Raw genomic sequence first — 17,859 nt, 5'->3', positions numbered from 1 at the left:
CCTATTCCTGAGCTCCCTATTCTGTTCCGTTGGTCTGTGTGTCTTTTCTCTTACCAATACCATGCTGTTGATTTTAGTAGCTTTATGATAGCCCCGTCAGAAGTGGAAAAAATGGAAAAGGGATGACTTTTAATAATAATTTTCAGACAGCACCATAGTCTCCCATCTATCCCAGATCCATAGGTCTTAGTGTGTGTTTTTAAGATTTTATTTATGTACTTGAGAGAGAAAAAGAGCACATGAGCGGGGGGAGGGGCAAAGGGAGAGGGACAGGCAGACTCCCCCGCTGAGTGGGGAGCCCGATGCGGGGCTTGATCCCAGGACCCCAGGATCAAGACCTGAGCCAAAGGCAGATGCTTAACTGACGGAGCCACCCAGGCTCTCCCATAGTTCTTAGTTTTACTACCTTAAGGGAATCATTATTACCAGTTTCTTATGTATGGTCCTGGATATTGTGTGTGTGTGTGTGTGTTTGTGTGTACACATTCAGGGCTTTAAATGTGAAGAAAATAACTATTTTGCTTATTTTTTCTTTATGCAGTCTTAAGGGTGATACATGTGAAGTCTAAAGTTTCTTTGAGTAAGTGTAAAATAAAAAGTTCTAGGGGTGCCTGGGTGGCTCAGTTGGTTAAGCATCCACCTCAGGTCATGATTTCAGGGTTGTTAGATTGAGCCCCACATTGGCTTATGCTGGGTGTGGAGCCTGCTTAAGATTCTTTCTGTCCCTCTGCCCCCCCCCTTAAAAAAATCTAAGTGACAAAATATTGTGTCATAGTGTAAGTAAAGGTTTGTTTGGTTTTTTTTCTTGCATACAACAGGGCGTCCTGTAATTGATGGTATCTTAGTGAAATTAAATGTGTATGGTTTGGCTCATGGGTCATTTTTGAAACTTGGCTTCACTAATTATTAGCTGTGTGACCTCTTTGTAGCTCAGTTTCTTTATTGGTAGATACATAAGATTGTTAACAGGTCAAATGAGTTATTACATATAAATCAGAATACTACTTAGAAGGTGTTATATAAGTATTAACTATTATTTTTAGTCTGCCAGCAACATTAGCTACTTTCTTCTTAAAACATTTTTCTTCCTTTGGTGCCAGTGATAACAGACTATCTTGGTTTTTCCTGTCTTGCTCATCATCATATCTTCAGCCCAGATTACTTCTGAATTTTAGACCATGAACCATGTTCTTGGCCCTTTGGATTTTCATATATAGCTCTTCTCAACATGTCCAAATCTGAGTTTTTATTTTCCACTTCCCCAAATTCTGACCTCTCACTTTCTTGTTTCCTTATCTTAGTTTTTTATTGCACTATCATCCACTCAGTAGAAAAGCAAACTATAAGACTGATCCTTGTTCTCTCTTTAAGAGATCATACACTTTTAGTTTATAATAATTTATTCCTAGAAATTTTACCTCATCTCTCTCTCTCTAAGATTTTTATTTACTTATTTTAGAGGTAGACAGCACACGCATGGGAGGGAGTGCAAGCAGGGGGAGGAGCAAAGGGAGAGGGATACACAGAATCCAAGCTGAGCAGGGAGTCCGATGTGGGGCTTGATGTCATGACCCTGAGATCATGACCTGAGCTGAAATCAGGAGGTGGGTGCTCAACTGACTGAGCCATTCAGGCGCCCCTACCTCTTATCTCTCTTAATTCATTTACTTCTTTTCATCAAAGTGGACTTCCTTCCTTTCTTTCTTAACCCCCCCAATGGACTAATTAATTACTCTCACTGGTTCCTAACCTTGCTCTCTGTATCTGCTTTAATCTACCTCCAGGCATTTTTTCCTCCCTATACAGCTGTTCGTTCTTTAAAAGACAAATTTGATTGTCAAGTCACAGCTTTAAATGTTTCTCATCGTTCTTCATGACTTTGCATAATCTGGCTCCTGCCTACTTTCCCTGCTTCATTTCAGCTCCTTTATTTTGTGTGTATTCTAGGCACATTGGTGGCTTTTCAATTCTTAAACATGCCAGGGCCATTTTTGCTTCTATTTTGCACAGGGCAGACTTGAAATGCCATCATTGACATCATTCGTAAATCTTTTAAAGGTAGTTTCCTCAGAGAAGCTTCTTCTTATCCTCCATATTCTCTTTGTTAAATATTACTCTCATGATATTCTGTACTTCATTTAAAAGTTGTATAATTTGTTTAATACCTTAGAATGAAAGCTCTATATATGTGGATAGGGTGGGTTAGAGAACATTTCTGGTTGATCGTTTTACCACTCAATACCTATTTGCCTTGTAAATAGTAAGTACTCAGTAAATATTCATTGGATTAATGTGTTCAGAACTTTAATTATTCTGCATTATATATTGTGTGAAGTATGATGACAGAAATCCAGAAGGTAAAATTTTAATGATAGACTGTTGCTGTAATTGGAAAAGCTGTTATTTCCTGGTTCTCTGTAGCTGCACTTGTCCAGTGTTGTAGCCACTATCCACATGTGACTTTTTTTCAAGTTTTTAAAAACTGTTTTTTGACTTCTTAAAGTGTACAAATCACTGGTTATTAGTATATTCACAGAGTTGTGCAACTGTTACAACTAATTCCAAAACATTTCATCTCCTTAAAAATAATCCTTGTACCCATTAGCAGATCCTTCCCATCTCCCTTCCCTCTCCTCTCTTAACAACCAATAATTTACTTTCTTTATTTTTTAATTAATTAATTAATTTATTATTTGACAGAGAGAGACAGCGAGAGAGGGAACACAAGCAGGGGGAGTGGGAGAGGGAGAAGCAGGCTTCCCACTGAGCAGGGAGCCTGATGCGGGGCTCGATCCCAGGACCCTGGGATCATGACCTGAGCCAAAGGCAGACGCTTAACGACTGAGCCACCCAGGCAGCCCCCAATAATTTACTTTCTATATCTGTGGATTTGACTATCACATGTGGCTTTTGAACACTTGAAATGTGGGCAGTCCAAATTGAAATGTGCATGTGATTTGTAAATTAAACACTAGATTTCGAAGACACTGTTTTTTTTTAAAAAATGAAAATATCTCAAATTTTTATTTTGATTACATGTTAAAATGATAATTTTATATATAGGAGATAAATTTAAAGTTAATTCTCTACTTCCTTCACTCTTTAATGTGATTACTAGAAAATTTTAAAGTGCATTTGTGGCTTACATTTTTTAAGATTTTATTTATTTATTTTTGCGGGATAGAGTGAGAGAAAGAGAGAGCATGAGTGGGATGGGGGGAGGGGCAGAGGGCGAAGCTGACTCTCCGCTGAGCCAGGATCCTGGGATCACGACCTGAGCTGAAGGCAGACACTTAACTGACTAAGCCACCCAGGAACCCTGTGGCTTATATTATTATATATCTATTGGACAGCACTGATCTAGAACTTGTATTTAGTAAGGGTCATAAATGTTCCCATGGCTTCAGTTCCTTTCTGGTCTCTTAGTTTCCATGTCAACCTGCTTTGGGTATGTGACATGCCCCAAGCTTCAGAATTGTTTTTACTTATTAAATGCTTGGAAAGTGAAAATCTTTTTTATTTGGGCAGCCTTAGAATAGTAGGGGAAGATAAGTCATTCATATTAAATTAAGGGAAAATAATGGCAACTCTTAAACCTTTTAAGCCTCATTTCCAACAAATTAGGAAGAATTGAATTTCAGATTTATTTTCATGATACTGATAAACAGTGCCCCTAAACTTTGGTAGTTGTGATTTGACTAGGAAACAAACTAATAGTTTCTTTATAGCATATGAGAATGATCTATAACTTTAGGGGTAATTTAGAATTATATTTGTCTATCTGAAATTTAGATTGAAATTTTGTTTTAGAATAAATTTTAGGGATAAATACAAGCGAGAGTAATGTGACAAGTGGTTCTCAAAAAAATATGCAATATTTGCTTTAGGTGGAAGTTTTCTGCTCCTACATCATTGTCAAAAGTCAACATGTTACAATGTTACATGACTACTATACATTCATCATTTACTTTGTGGCAGGCATTGTTTTATATATTGTATTAATTCATTAAATTATAATTCCCAGTTGACAGAGGTTGAAACTGAGGTTCAGAGTGATTAATTAACTTGCTTGAGGTCACATGTTAGTTTAAACAGGTTAAATAACAATGTACTTAGAGACTTTATGATAAAATGTTTCAGTTTTTAGTTTTCCTTACTAGAATGTAAGCTCCAAGTGGGCAGATATCTTAGTTTTGTTCACTAACACTTGAGATTTCTTTCTGGCATATAGTAGACTCCAGGAATTATTTGGACAAATTTTGTGATGATGGTATCAATTCACCAAGAGACTTGGCCTTGGAAATCTATTAGAATTGCTTTAAATTCTGCACTATCGCTTATTAGCAGTAATGCTAATTTTACCACATCCAGATAAGATTTAACATTATGTACTATTTTGCATACTTTGTTATAATAGTTCATTTTAAAAATGTTTACTAGGAACTGTAGCTTCTATTCATCTCTTTTCCTTTTATGTGTTAGAAACGCATTGGAGCCACAAAGGAACATCAGAAAAACCAGGACTATCAGAGGTCCCACTCTGTGTTTAGTTGAGTTGGGAGAAGAAAATATAGAAAAGCAATTTTGCAGATGTCCTCACAAAAAATGTAGTACAGTGGTAACACCATTCTGCAGGGTTTCATCCAAAAGCCTTAGTGTTTCTGGTCATTAAAATGAATAACACATTGTTTTGTTATTTATTTTTAGAAATAACATTTCCATTCTTAGACTAGAAACAGAGCTGTGAAATAAATTTTATAGAGTAGGGCTTTGAAAGCAAAGGTTTTTATAATTAATACTACTAGGGGAAGGGTAGCTATGCTACTTCTTTCTAGAAGATTCTCATTTAAATTTGAGATATGTATTCTCATTTTAGAGTAATAAAATTGAGAGATGTTAAGTGACTTACTTAAATTAATGCCACAAGTAAGTGGCAGAACTTGGATTCAGCTCATATCTGTCTGACTTCAAAGGCCATACTTTTTTAAATACTGTCATCTTTTGCCATTTTCCGTATCTTCCTTATAGTCCTTGAGTGGGATTTTAAGTTTGTTGGGGGCACTGGGATCAGAATTTTGGATTGTGGAGTAACTGGATGTTAAACTGTGGAGATAATAAAGGATAATTGTTGCGTGATGGAAAAATTAAGCTGTGAAAAATCTGTCTTTAACTTTCCATTTTCTTTTTATCTTTGGTTATCTGCAGATAAAGACCCTACTCTATCTAGACCATATAGGATGCTTCTTTATAATGGATTCATCATGGTGATTGTATTTTTTTTTAGCTAATTTAGTACATTTTCATACACTAGTAATGTGCTTTCTGTAGAGAAAAAAAAAGATCTGTTTTCCTCTAATTATAATTTGGGGGTAATGAGGACAGAAATAAGGACAGAGGAATACTAATAAAATTAATAATTGTTTATTTAACATTTTACTAACTTGAGAATTGGGGGCAGTCTGGAAGGCAGCTTCTCCAATTTCTGTTATGTCCTTTTTTTCCTCCCCAACACTTTAATCACATCCTTTAGTATCCTGACATTTTAGGGTTATTTACTTCCTTTTGGAAAGGGGATATTGTGGGAAGCTATAAAGAACTTTGAAAGCATTGATGATTTGCAACATCTCATTACTCTTGTTTTACTTAGAACTCTCAGGGGAGAATTGGAAGTCTTATAGTTCTACTTGCAGTTTCTTAAATTGGTCAGTGAAAGTGTGGTGCCTCTGATTTTCATTTTAACATTCATTCCTGTGCGTACTGGACAAAGTACTTTATCGTTGGTAAATTGTATATTTCATCCTCTACCGCAAATCACTAAGGATGATAATGATTTTTTAGGGCACAGGAAGAAGTTTCCCATGTATATTTGTAATTAATTTTAATTGGGGGTAAAATTAACTTCAGAAAAATATGAAATATATTAATCCCAAGGGTAAAATAGAAAAAAGTTATGAAATAAACCGACTAATTAGAAGGTTTTTTAAATGCATAAAGTTTTTTAATCTTATGTTATTATTAAAAGATAAGATTAATTAGAAGTCATGAAATGACTTTGGGTTTTAAGTTATATTTTTTCAGTACTTATTCTGTATTAATACAAACTGCTTAGTACAGAAAAAGAGTAACAATAGGTATCTACTTGTTGGAGGTTGGGGGAGGAAGCCATGGACCTTAAAACAGTAATTCTTACATTGTTCATCCAGTAAACAAGCTTAAAAAGGTAGGTTTGAAAGCAAAAAATTTACTATTGATATCTTGCAAGGCTTTTTTTTGTAGGAATGGATATGTTGTGTTACTTAGGTAGAAATATGAAATCCTAACCAAAAAAATGAAAACATAACTTGTATATTAAGGATTTATGTTTTTAACAATTGAGAAAAAGAGAAAGTTTACCGTATTAGGAATTTAGACTTAGACCAGTAGGGTATTACTGAACATTACAAAATATAAGTGGAGAGCTTGTTTGCAGACAGGTACTTTTGAACATTAATGTGAATCCCCCTGGAGGGTTCTGAATCATTTAAGGTCACCATTAACTCAGAACGGTTTGAGAAATTGAAATGATACTATAGATGTGAAAGGACTTTGAGAAATGTAATGTGCAAAATAAATAGATATAGATAAATTGAAAGTAACAGTCTGTTTTGAAAAGTAGGTAGCTGCCACTGAAGTAAACTAAGCAGTTTAGCTTTGGTTAAACTAAGCAACCTAAAAAGAAATTGAAGGCATTAGATGATTCTAGTGAGGCATTTTAGGCTTCAGGAATTTTCATGGAAAGGAGAATTAGTTAGATGCTTAGAGTTTTCACCATCTGGGTGGATGGAATAGGTTCAGTTAACCTAAACATCTAGAGTTGTTGTGGTTAGTTTAAGTGAGAGTTTATACCCTACATGGCTTTTAATGACCCTGAGTTTTCTGTTTATATGGATAGAACCCATGTAACCTGGGGTATACTATAGCAGCGTTCATCTATAGATGAATAATAGACTTATCACTTTGGACCTAACATATATGAAGTTGGCAAATATAAAATAGGTGTCTGCTGTTTTTCTCTAAACATTCCAATAATGTTAACAAGCCATTGTACTGTTGCTCAAAGTGGTTTTATTGCATTAAAAACAAGTGAAAATTTGTTAGTTTTTTGGTTTTAAATATTCTCAAAATTGGCTAATTAAATCCTAGAAAAGCACAGGCTATTATTTTTACTAGAGCAGATAATCAAGTTTATTAAAGAGGGGGTTTCAAAATTTTTTATAGATAATACTTTAAAATAGGCTTTTTTCTTGCTGATATAACTAACATTTATTTTCTGTTTATTTTTAAGACGAGCAAAAATCAAATTAAAGTAGATCTTGTAGATGAGAATTTTACAGAATTAAGAGGAGAAATAGCAGGACCTCCAGACACACCATATGAAGGCAAGTACTTTTTTCTGTATCAAAATATTGTGCGTATTAGAACTTATCTGAAACATTAAATCAGAATAATCTTAAGCATCTATAAATTACATGGAAGGTAACTTCATTTGGCTTAGGATATTACATTTAAATAATAAATTTAGATATTTATATAGACTGATTTTTCTTACTGAATTTTAGCTGATTTTTTTCTTTCCCCAACATAGATTTAGTAGAGCCAAGTTACAATTTGTATAGTATAGATTAGAATTTAACAGTAGAAGACATCTAGCATGTTAAGCCTCTAATATATGGACTATAGATGCTCAGTTACCCTTCATATGGTATCTATAACAAACCTTGCCTTAAATTTCTGACAAAATATTTTTTTTAAAAAGCTCCTCTCCCCTGAATGTCATTAAGTATTTCATTCATTCATGTGTCTTCACACAGGCTGTATTCCAAATATTTAATTTTCTTTATTCAGGAAAGCTTTGAGTATCATTTCAAGACAGAGAAAAGAAAAGAGACAACTTTGCTCAACTTTGTTTTCACAAACTAAGTCTGTAGCTACTTTAGACTATGGAATTGGGTGGTAAGAAAAAGAAAGAAGCTTTTTATAGCTTTTTATTTCCTCATCAGGCAAATCTTCAGTAATGAATATTATTGTAAATTTGGGTTATGTAGCATAACCAAGGTTCTTGCATATAATAGGCATTCAAATACATGCTTAGTAGAAATCATAACCGAATTTGTAGTAGTAGTAGTAGTAGTAGCATTTATTGAGTTCTTACTTTTAGAGCTTTACGTGTATTTTCTCATTTAATCCTTACAACAAATCTTATGAGGTAAGTAGTTATCACCGTTTCATAGAATGAGGAAACTTAAGCTCAGAGAAATTAAGTACCTGTTTAAGGTCACACATCTAAGTGGCCCAGCTGGGATTTGAGTCCTAATAGCCTTTGACTCCAAAGCCAACGTTTCTAATTACTTTCTGCTTTTGAATAAATGAGGGTTGACTGAATATTGGAAGTGGTGGTTATGTCTACTTTGAATGAGGTGGTTTTATAATTCCTTAAGGAACAGTTAACCCAAAGTCATCAGAAAAATCCAATATTCTAGAATATCTTCGTTTTCGTTTAAATTTTTAAAGACCCTAGAATGTCTTTAGCATATCCTACTAAATTTTAAATGATAAAATTTTATTTCCTGTTTTATAGTTCATATGAGCCATTTCTTGACATTATTTTATTTTGTATTGTTTATTGAGTGCCTCCTATATGCCAGGCCTTGTCTGGATGCTTTCATGGATGCTGTTCATTTAGTCCTTTTGACAATCATTAGATGGAAAAAAGATCTTTAGTTATCTTATAAAAATCAAGTTCTTGTCTTAATAGTAGATATTGTATGGAATGATACACTAGCTGCTTCTTAAAGGCAGGCATTATAAATACTCTTGAATCTTTTTTAGGTTTTCAGATATATTTTTAAAAGACAGTATGGCAGTAGCATTATCATTCTAGAACTCTTCCAGCAAACTGATATTTATAAACAAGACACCTCCTGAACTAAGTTAGATAGGCAGAATGTTCATTACCTTCTTAGCAACCCTTAATAAAAGTAGGTGAATTTTTAAAAATTGGATAGTACTCATTTGTAGGATAATTAAGTTACAAATATACCATATTTATTAATTGGAAGCAAGTTTGGTCATATTTAAGTGTTTCTGCTGCTGCCACTAAATGAGATATTAATGTTTGATAATACTAGTTTTTAGTTGTTTTGATAAGACTAGTTTTAATATGCTTTTTGGGTATAAATTGTGTCCTTTTTATCGTAAAACTGTTGAAGAGAAGTTGTTCATTTTATTTAAGAAAAGCACTATTCAAGGGCATAAACTAAGATACTTTTTGGAAACATGAATATGAGAAGTATTTTGATAATATTTATTGCAGGGCTTTTGCTAGTTTTTGAGAGTTTTTGTTTTTAAATCTCAGTAACTAAGGCAGGTGTTTCCATGTGGAATGTTAAACTGTTTATAATCATTAACTAATGAGGAAACTATTTTACGTTGTGTTAAAAGTAATCAGATTGAAAAGTAGAATGCCCATGGAAAAATTAACCATATTGCACGTGTTACTTAACTCCATTTTCTTCTTCTGTTGTAATAGTGCAAAGGAACAGTTTAGTTCTTGAGCCTTCCTAAAAGTTGTTTTGAATTTATGGAATAATTGTTATTTTTAAAAATCTCATCCCTTCCCCATCTTCTTTTTAGATGAAGTTAAATCTGAAGATTATAAATTTTTAACATTAAAACCTATTCTTTAAGAAGAAATGATTTGTGGTGAAAACTTATATGAATAATGTAGTTATCATAAAGCTTGCTTAATTGTGTTGCTCTGATGTGTATGTGTGTATGTATATGTGTATATATGGTTAATATTGTGGTTATATATTGAAAGTTGTCAGATAATAAGGCAAGAAAGCATATTAATAGCATGTGGAGTAAAAATAGCGTTGGGGGGTACTCTAGGGGCCAGCATTATTTATATAGTATTTCTGGGCTCTCACACTGCTCCTAAGAAATTGTTTTGGACATTCAAGAAGGAAGAGCTTTATATGAACGATTATAGAAATAGTAATCTAGACTTTATCAGAAAAAGTAAGATTCTTAGGAAGGAAAAAGAACCTACATATTACTCAGGCCAAATTTATTATATTTGAAGCTGGCATTTATAACTAAACAAAAACAGGTCTGTCTATAAACAGAATTTTCTCACTCTCCTCTTACCTATCTTGTTTCTTTTGTTTTGACTACTTTCCTTTATATTGATTTCACTGTTGCTGAATGCTCTGTGATTCAGGCATCTAGTTCCAACTCATCCATCAGTCACTATGGGATACCATTAAAAAGAATTAGCAAGAAAAGAAGAATTGGAACCAGAAAGGGCTTGAAGAATGGTACCAAGTGAATTGCTCTTTTGTTTTTCTCCCCACATTCATCTATTCCTAACAACGGAGGGAGGTGGATTTGAGAGAATCCAGGATATACTGAGAATTGAATTATGAAATTTTGAAGTTAATAATGCTAGTGCATAGTTCTTACTTTATTTTACTTTTATTATGGAAAGTTTTAGGTATATACAGAAGACAAATGCTAGAATGATTCTTCGGTGTACTTAGCACAGCTTTAATAAACTATCAGCTTAGGGCCAGTCTTTGATCTAATCCATCCCTTCATTATTTTGAAATGAATGCTAGGCATAGTTTCATATGTAAGTATTTCAGTAGTACAGTTTTATTTGTTAACGTTTTGGAATAGTGTGTATTCTGTGTTAAATGGATCATAAAATCTTAGGATTGGAAGGTTCCTTGAAGTCAGGATTCAAATCCACCCTCTCATCCAGTGGAAGACTTCCCCTTTCAGAGTTTCCTGAGTGGCAGTTACTTTCCCCTTGAATTACCCAGTTATGGGAAGCTAGATAAACTTTTTAAAAATATGTATTTGGTTGCTAGTTGCTCAAGATGACTTCAAAACAGAATGTTGTATTCTGTTTACATGTTACTGGTTAGAACAACCTCTTGTAAAGTGTTTCCTTTTGTATACCTATTGAGAGGAAGAGGATAGTTTTTTGTCTTTATGCCTACCTGTTATTGTTGAATTTTATTTTTAAAAATTTTTTTTTTTTTTTTTTAAGATTTTATTTATTTATTTGAGAGAGAGAGAGAGAAACAGCATGAGAGGGTAGAGGATCAGAGGGAGAAGCAGGCTCCCCGCTGAGCCGGGAGCCCGATGTGGGACTCGATCCCAGGACTCCGGGATCATGACCTGAGCCGAAGGCAGTCGCTCAACCAACTGAGCCACCCAGGCGCCCCTATTTTTAAAATTTTTAACAAGAAGTGTTGGCCTTTCATTTAGGGCACGAGTTAAAAGTTTGGGGCATTTTTGCATTTGAGAGAACCAGCTAGAAGTAGATTTTTTCAGTTTATCACATAACCATATGTCCTTTTTCTCTGTACCATCTATGCCCTTATACCTCCTTGCCTTCTTTTGCCTTTTTATTTTTTCCATATTTTCTGTTATTTAGCAACTCTTCTCAGTGTGGACTAGAGGAAACCAAAGGAGACGGGATCTGTATTACTTAACTGTCCCAATGAAGCATTAGATTGTCTTTGGATTTAATGTATTCGTCTATCTCTAGCTCTGCTATTCACTGATAAACTAATATAGTTGTATAAAATGGCTGTTTTATGTTTTAAATAACCTTTCAGTTAACTAGTGTTTTATTTCCTTTTTGGGTTTCAACTTTAAAATGAATTTGTTGTAATTGAATATAAAATAGTACATGTTTTGAAAAGTTATGTCACTATATTTGGCTTCAAATATTTGAGGTGAGCAGCATTCTTAACTTTCTGTTTTCCCCGTTTTTTAGGAGGAAGATATCAGCTAGAGATAAAAATACCAGAAACATATCCATTTAATCCCCCTAAGGTATTGTAAGCCTATTTTTTGTGCATGAACTTCTAAATTTTTTCCCCATTTAATTTATATTTTAGTGCTTATTAAGGTTGTTGAGTTGTTGTCTTCATAAATTTAGTATGGAGAAGGTTTCAGGTAATGGCAAATGGTTTGCTTCTGGAATTAGAATGAAAAGCAAGCTTACTCAGAGGCAGCTAGTAATGGCTGTAGACAGGAATAGGAGTTTCATTTGCCAATGGCTTAAATTCTGGGTCTGGAAAAATTTGCAATGTTCCCAAATTTAGAGAACCCTTAAACAGATTCTTACTTGCCTCAAAGAAGTTTTTTTTTGTTTGGTTTGGTTTAGGGAAGAGTCTATTCTGAATTCATTCAATAGTTACTTGAGTACTATGTGCCAATGTAGCAATAAATAAGACTTATACTGTCCTTGCTTTCTAGCTCACATTCTAGCAGAAAAAAAATTATGAACAAATAATTGCAACTGATGAATATTAAAAGAGGAAATGTAATGCCCTAGGTCTTGTATAACAAAGGGAACTAACCTAAACTTATTTTTTCACTGAATAGCTTCGTTTGTCTTTACTTTTGCTATTACTGCTTTAGTTTAGGCATTCAGCTTTATTACTTTCCTGTTTTGCCTATTATTTAATCCATGTTTGCCACTCCTATTCATTCTTTGCAGTTCTGTTCTGTAAATCTTCCTAAAGTGCAGTTTTGATGTTTCTTTTCTTTCTTTGTTAATAAAGTCTAAACTCCTTAGCTGGGCATTTAAAACCTCCTACAGCGTAACCCCAATTGTCTTTTCCATCCTAATTTTCTACCACCTGTACCCTCAACATGGGTCTCATTTTCCAACCTAGATTATTTGCTGTTTATAGATGGTGATTATTATTTTGTACTTTTCTGTCATTTTCACAGATCATTATCTGTATCATTTAAAATTCTAGGGTTTTTTTGAGGTCTAGGTAAAGTATATCACCTATTACATTAAGCTGTATCCATCAAATTGTTTGTTCCTCTACTCTTTCAATAGCATTTTATATAATTTATACACAGCTGACCCTGTGAACAATGTGGGAGTTAGGTGCACTGACTCCGTGTGCAGTCGAAAATCCACATATAACTCTTGACTCCTCAAAAACTAAACTAATAGCCTACTGTCAGCCAGCCTCCTGAAACCTTACCAGTAACAAAGTCGATTTACACATATTTCATATTTGTATTAAATACTGTATTCTTAAAATAAAACTGGAGAAAAAATATTAAAATCATAAAGAGAAAATATACTTAAGGTACTGTACTGTATTTATCAGAAAAAATCCACATATAAGTTGACCAGTGCAGTTCAAACCCATGTCATTTAAGGGTCAGCTATAGTACCAACACAAATACAGTACCAATTAATGTATTACTTGGGGTATGTGTCTTTCACTAGCTCTTATGCCCCTGAGGTGAAGGACCATGTCTTAATACATCTTTGTCTTTTCTGTGGCTCCTTGAGTGTCCTTGAGCATATGATAGCAGTCACTCGGAAAATGTTCTGGAATTCATTCAGCCTGTTGGTTGTTTCCATTTAAGAACAGACATGGTAATGGAAGTTCCAGGGTGCATTGGGGTCACTTACTGGTTTGGGGTGTCTCTTATTCTGTATCTTATGTACATCTACTTTCTGATATGCCCACTTGATTCTTTTAAATTGTTGTAAATTACACATAACATAAAATTTACCATTTTAACCATTTCTAAGTGTGCAGTTCAGTGATATTAAATACAGTCATGTTTTGTGCAATCATCACCTTTATCCATCTCCAGAACTACTACTTCTTACCTGTTAAACAATAACTCCCCATTACCCCATGCCCCCAGCTCCGTAACCATTGTTCTACTTTGTCTGTATGAATTTGATTAGGTACCTCAATTAAGTGGAATCACACAATATTTGTCCTTTTGTATCTGATTTATTTCACTTAGCATAATGTCTTCAAAGTTCATTCATATTTCAGCATATATCTGAATTTTATTCCTTTTTAAGGTTAAATAGTGTTCCCTTATTCATACATGCCACATTATCCATTCAACCATCAAGGGACATTTTGGTTGTTTCTACCTTTTAAGCTGGTTGATTCTTTTTTTTCTGAATTTTTTTTTCTCTATTATATAAAGTAATTTGGGGGCGCCTGGGTGGCTCAGTTGGTTAAGCATCCAACTCTTGATTTCAGCTCAGGTCATGATTTCAGGGTTGTGAGGTCAGGTCTTGCATCGGGCTCCACACTGGGCATGGAGCCTGCTTGAGATTCTCTCTCTCCCCCTCCGCCCCTCCCCCTCGTGCTGTCTCTCTCTCTTTCTAAAATAATTAAACATTTTTTTAGAAAGGTAGTTTGTGCGTTTTGTAGATATTTGAGAAAGTTATGTAGTGAATTATAAAAAAAAAATATTTTTCAATATGACCATTTAGAGATGACCACTATTATTAAGCCGTCATCTTATATCTGTGACTTAATTTTCATCCTCATCCTGGTTACCCTCCACTAGATTCAGTCTAGGTTTTAATGTTATCATTGGAATGAATACACACTTGGAGATACTTTAATTGTTGAATACTATAAATTTAACAAAAGAAGATTTTAAATGTTTAAAGGTAAGGATGCCCTCTTAGCCTAGAAAAGTTTCTTAATGGAAATAAGGAGAAAGAAAAGACCTCAAAAGAGACTGCTTTCAGCCACTACATTTTTTATTATTAAATAATGGCAGTAGTAGCTGTCACTTGGTTTGTGCTAAGAATTTTATATGCCTTTCCTGAAACAGTCTTAACCATTCTAATAAATGAAGGACCTGAGGCTTAGAGGTTAAATGGAACCCGAATCCCGTAAGGCCCAGTGTGCTCTACTTTTTTGAACCTGATGTGAGGAAGGAATGAGGGCATAATCTCTAAAACAGTGAATATGACTCCACCAAGAATAAGAGCAGTCCACCAAAGTTCAAATCCACTTCAGCCATTTAACTGGCTTTATAATTTTTTTTTTCCTAGTAATCTCTGCCCAATGTGGGGCTCAAATTTACTATCCCAGAGTCAAGAGCTACATGCTCTAACTGAGCCAGCCAGTTTTATAATTTTAGGCTTTATGATTTTAGGCAAGTTGTGTGCCCTAGTTGCCTCATTTATAAAATCCTCACTTAGAATTATAAAGATTAAAGGCATTAATCCATGTACAAATTATTGTAATAATTCTCAAACATTTTTTCACATTTTTTTTAAGTTTTTTTTAAAAATTTTATTTATTAGAGAGAGTGAGAGAGAGAGAGAGAGAATGAGAGAGCACAAGTAGGGGGAGGGGCAGAACGAGAAGCAGACTCCCCGAGGAGCAGGGAGCCGGACTTGGTGCTCGATCCCAGGACCCCCAGGATCATGACCCAAGCTGAAGGCAGATGCCTAACTGGCAGGCGCCCCTTTTTCACATATTTAGTATCTCTGAAATTAAGATATACCTTTCAATGATGACATGTCATAATTTAATTGGCAGAGTTTTTTTCTTTCTCAGGGTACATAAAGTAATGGTGTATTATATAATTCATGGTACCTGAGATAGAGTAATACTTATATAACTGTGCCTACACAGAGTAAGCACTATGTAAATATTATACTGGTTAATGCTACCACTCTAAAAGGCCCTCTTGAAGTAGTCTGATGGCTTCCTTCTGTGACATCGTTTGAAATTATAGCATTGACACTTATATTTCCTGTATAAATTGAAATTCTCATTCATTGCTGGTGAGAATGTAAGATGTTGGAGCTGCTTTGGAACATAGTTTGGTCAAAATGGTAAACATAGAGTTACCTTATGACCTATCAATTCTACTTCTAGGTACCTACCCAGTAGAAATGAAAACATGTCCACACAACAACTTGTACGCAAATGTTCATACCAGCACTATTCATAATGGCCAAAAAGTAGAAATGACATAAATGTCCATTTACTGAATGGAAAGATAAAATGTGGCATATTCATACCGTGGAATATTTTTTGGTTATAAAAACAAATGAAGTACTGATAATATGGTATAAGATAGATGAACCTTGAAAACATCATGCTACATGAAAGAAGCCAGACACAAAAGACCACACATTATATGATTTCATTTATATGAAACATTGGAAGAAGCAAATCCATAGAGACAAAAAATAGGTCAGTGGTTGCTTAAGACTGGGGGTGTGTGAAGGAATGGGGAGTGACTGCTGATGGTTACATGGTTGCTCTGTGTATGTACTGAAAACCATCATGGAGTTGTATACTTTAAATGGGTGAATTATAATCTCAGTGAAAGTGTTTGATTATTTCCCTCTATGGTCTTGTATAGCTCCAAAGTGATTGCATAGCCCTGGCTCTGTTTCAGGCATTAATATATTATTTTATTTAATCATTGAAATCAGTGTTTTATTAGTCCCTCTCTCACCCTCCTTTTCTTAGCACAGTGGGAAAAATAGACTCAACATGAGAACACATCTCCTATTGTTCTTCAGGCCACTACTATCCTAATTCCAGACATTCCATATTGAGGTAGCTTCAAGATTTAGGAAAGTCTTCCTTTAATCATTCTAATGTGTCTCCCTCTGGCTTCAACTAGTTAATATTAGTTGTAATTTAGTATTCTTTTAAATATGGTACTCATCCCATTTATGGCATTAAGCTTTTGCAGTAAATGTGAATGATCATTATAAATGTGTTCTAGATACGTGCTACCTTGAATTTATACTGATTGGTAAATATAATGGAAAAAATGGAGAGTATTTGTAAATTTCTTGCTGGATTTTGTTTACATATGTTTAATATATAGGCTCAGATTTAATTTTAAGCCTCATGAGATAACATGTAGCCGGTTATATTTTCTCTCTCTTGTGCAGCTAAAATTGCACAGGGTTGAAAATTAAATGTTTGATAACCAGTGGTCACAGAGTATTTCCTATTTATTATTCTGCAATAATTTCTTAACCTGAAGAACAGAAGGTTTGCTTCTAGATAGAGAAGATATATCTTTGAGTCAGATGAATATAGTGTAGAAGGAATTTAATTCAATGCATACAGTGTTATTTCTAAAGTGAATTATAATATACTATTAATGAAAAAATTCATTAAATTAGGAAAACTCTAGCTCAATGATTTGTCCAGTTATATATTAGAGATTAGGTTGTGAATTTTCCTGTTTTTCCTTGACATTATAAATGTAGTTTTATATGTGAAATTGATTATAAATACCATTGCTAATAACTTTTAATGGGTCTGCCCATACATATTTAAAATAGCATTTTTTTGTACAATAATTTAGTTAAAGCTGGTTTAATAGCATAACGTCCATGAGTTCCAAGTTTGAAACTGGAAATTCAGTGGAAATGTGAGCTTACATTTACCATGAAGTAGTTACTGAAATGTTTGAACTGAAGAGTGAATGAATAGAATACTGTCCTCCAGGAGGAGATAAGATTAGTGATGGAAAAAAAAGTAGATTAGTGATGATGGTGTGCCAATGTAGATAATAAGAATAGTCTCCTTCATTTTGGTCTGGTAGCACTGTGTACATGGTGTTAAGATTAATATTTCTCTATAAGATGTTTAATATTCTTTAAATATTTGATATTTTTATAAAAATTTATATTTTATAAATATTTGTTTATATTTATATTTTTTTATATTTCTATATAATTTTTTTGAGTGTTCCTCAAAGGTAATGAGTATTCTGAATTTACCCAGATGGTGCTGGTATTAGTTTCATTGGTGAAAATAAGGAGGCTTGAATTGTGATTAGTAAGTCTTTTAAGTAAGTCATTTTGTACCTGTTTTGTAATCAGTGTCAGATATGACTAAAATAGGTCATAATAAATGTCCTTGTATTGTTATTTACTCTTATCCTTCATCCTTTCCAAGTTGTTTTGATTCTGCATTTTTGTTCATAAACAACGGAGGTGTTAGCACTATGAGAAAAAGTGAC

At 33.9% G+C, this 17,859-nt stretch overlaps 1 protein-coding gene across 5 annotated transcripts in view; it reads left to right on the top strand.

Moving 5' to 3' along the window:
* Positions 1-17,859, top strand: part of UBE2K (ubiquitin conjugating enzyme E2 K) — a 76,543-nt gene that overhangs the window by 33,166 nt on the left and 25,518 nt on the right. For 4 of the 5 annotated variants that reach the window (XR_014143059.1, XR_014143058.1, XR_014143057.1 and 1 more), the window contains exons 2-3: positions 7,325-7,418; positions 11,831-11,889. Coding sequence is in view for 2 of the 5 variants with exons in the window: in XM_006732317.3 (XP_006732380.1) it covers positions 7,325-7,418; positions 11,831-11,889 (153 nt within the window). In the remaining 3 variants the exon portion in view is untranslated. Of the gene's footprint in view, positions 1-5,205; positions 5,265-7,324; positions 7,419-11,830; positions 11,890-17,859 lie in introns of all 5 variants that reach the window. The other variant, XM_031027020.2, reaches the window with a different exon arrangement.

Source organism: Leptonychotes weddellii, chromosome 2 (assembly GCF_054177405.1).
Source record: "Leptonychotes weddellii isolate Sample4059 chromosome 2, ASM5417740v2, whole genome shotgun sequence".
Taxonomy (NCBI): domain Eukaryota; kingdom Metazoa; phylum Chordata; class Mammalia; order Carnivora; family Phocidae; genus Leptonychotes; species Leptonychotes weddellii.
Note: the sequence above shows the minus strand (reverse complement) of the source record. Positions and strands in the feature narration are given on the sequence as shown.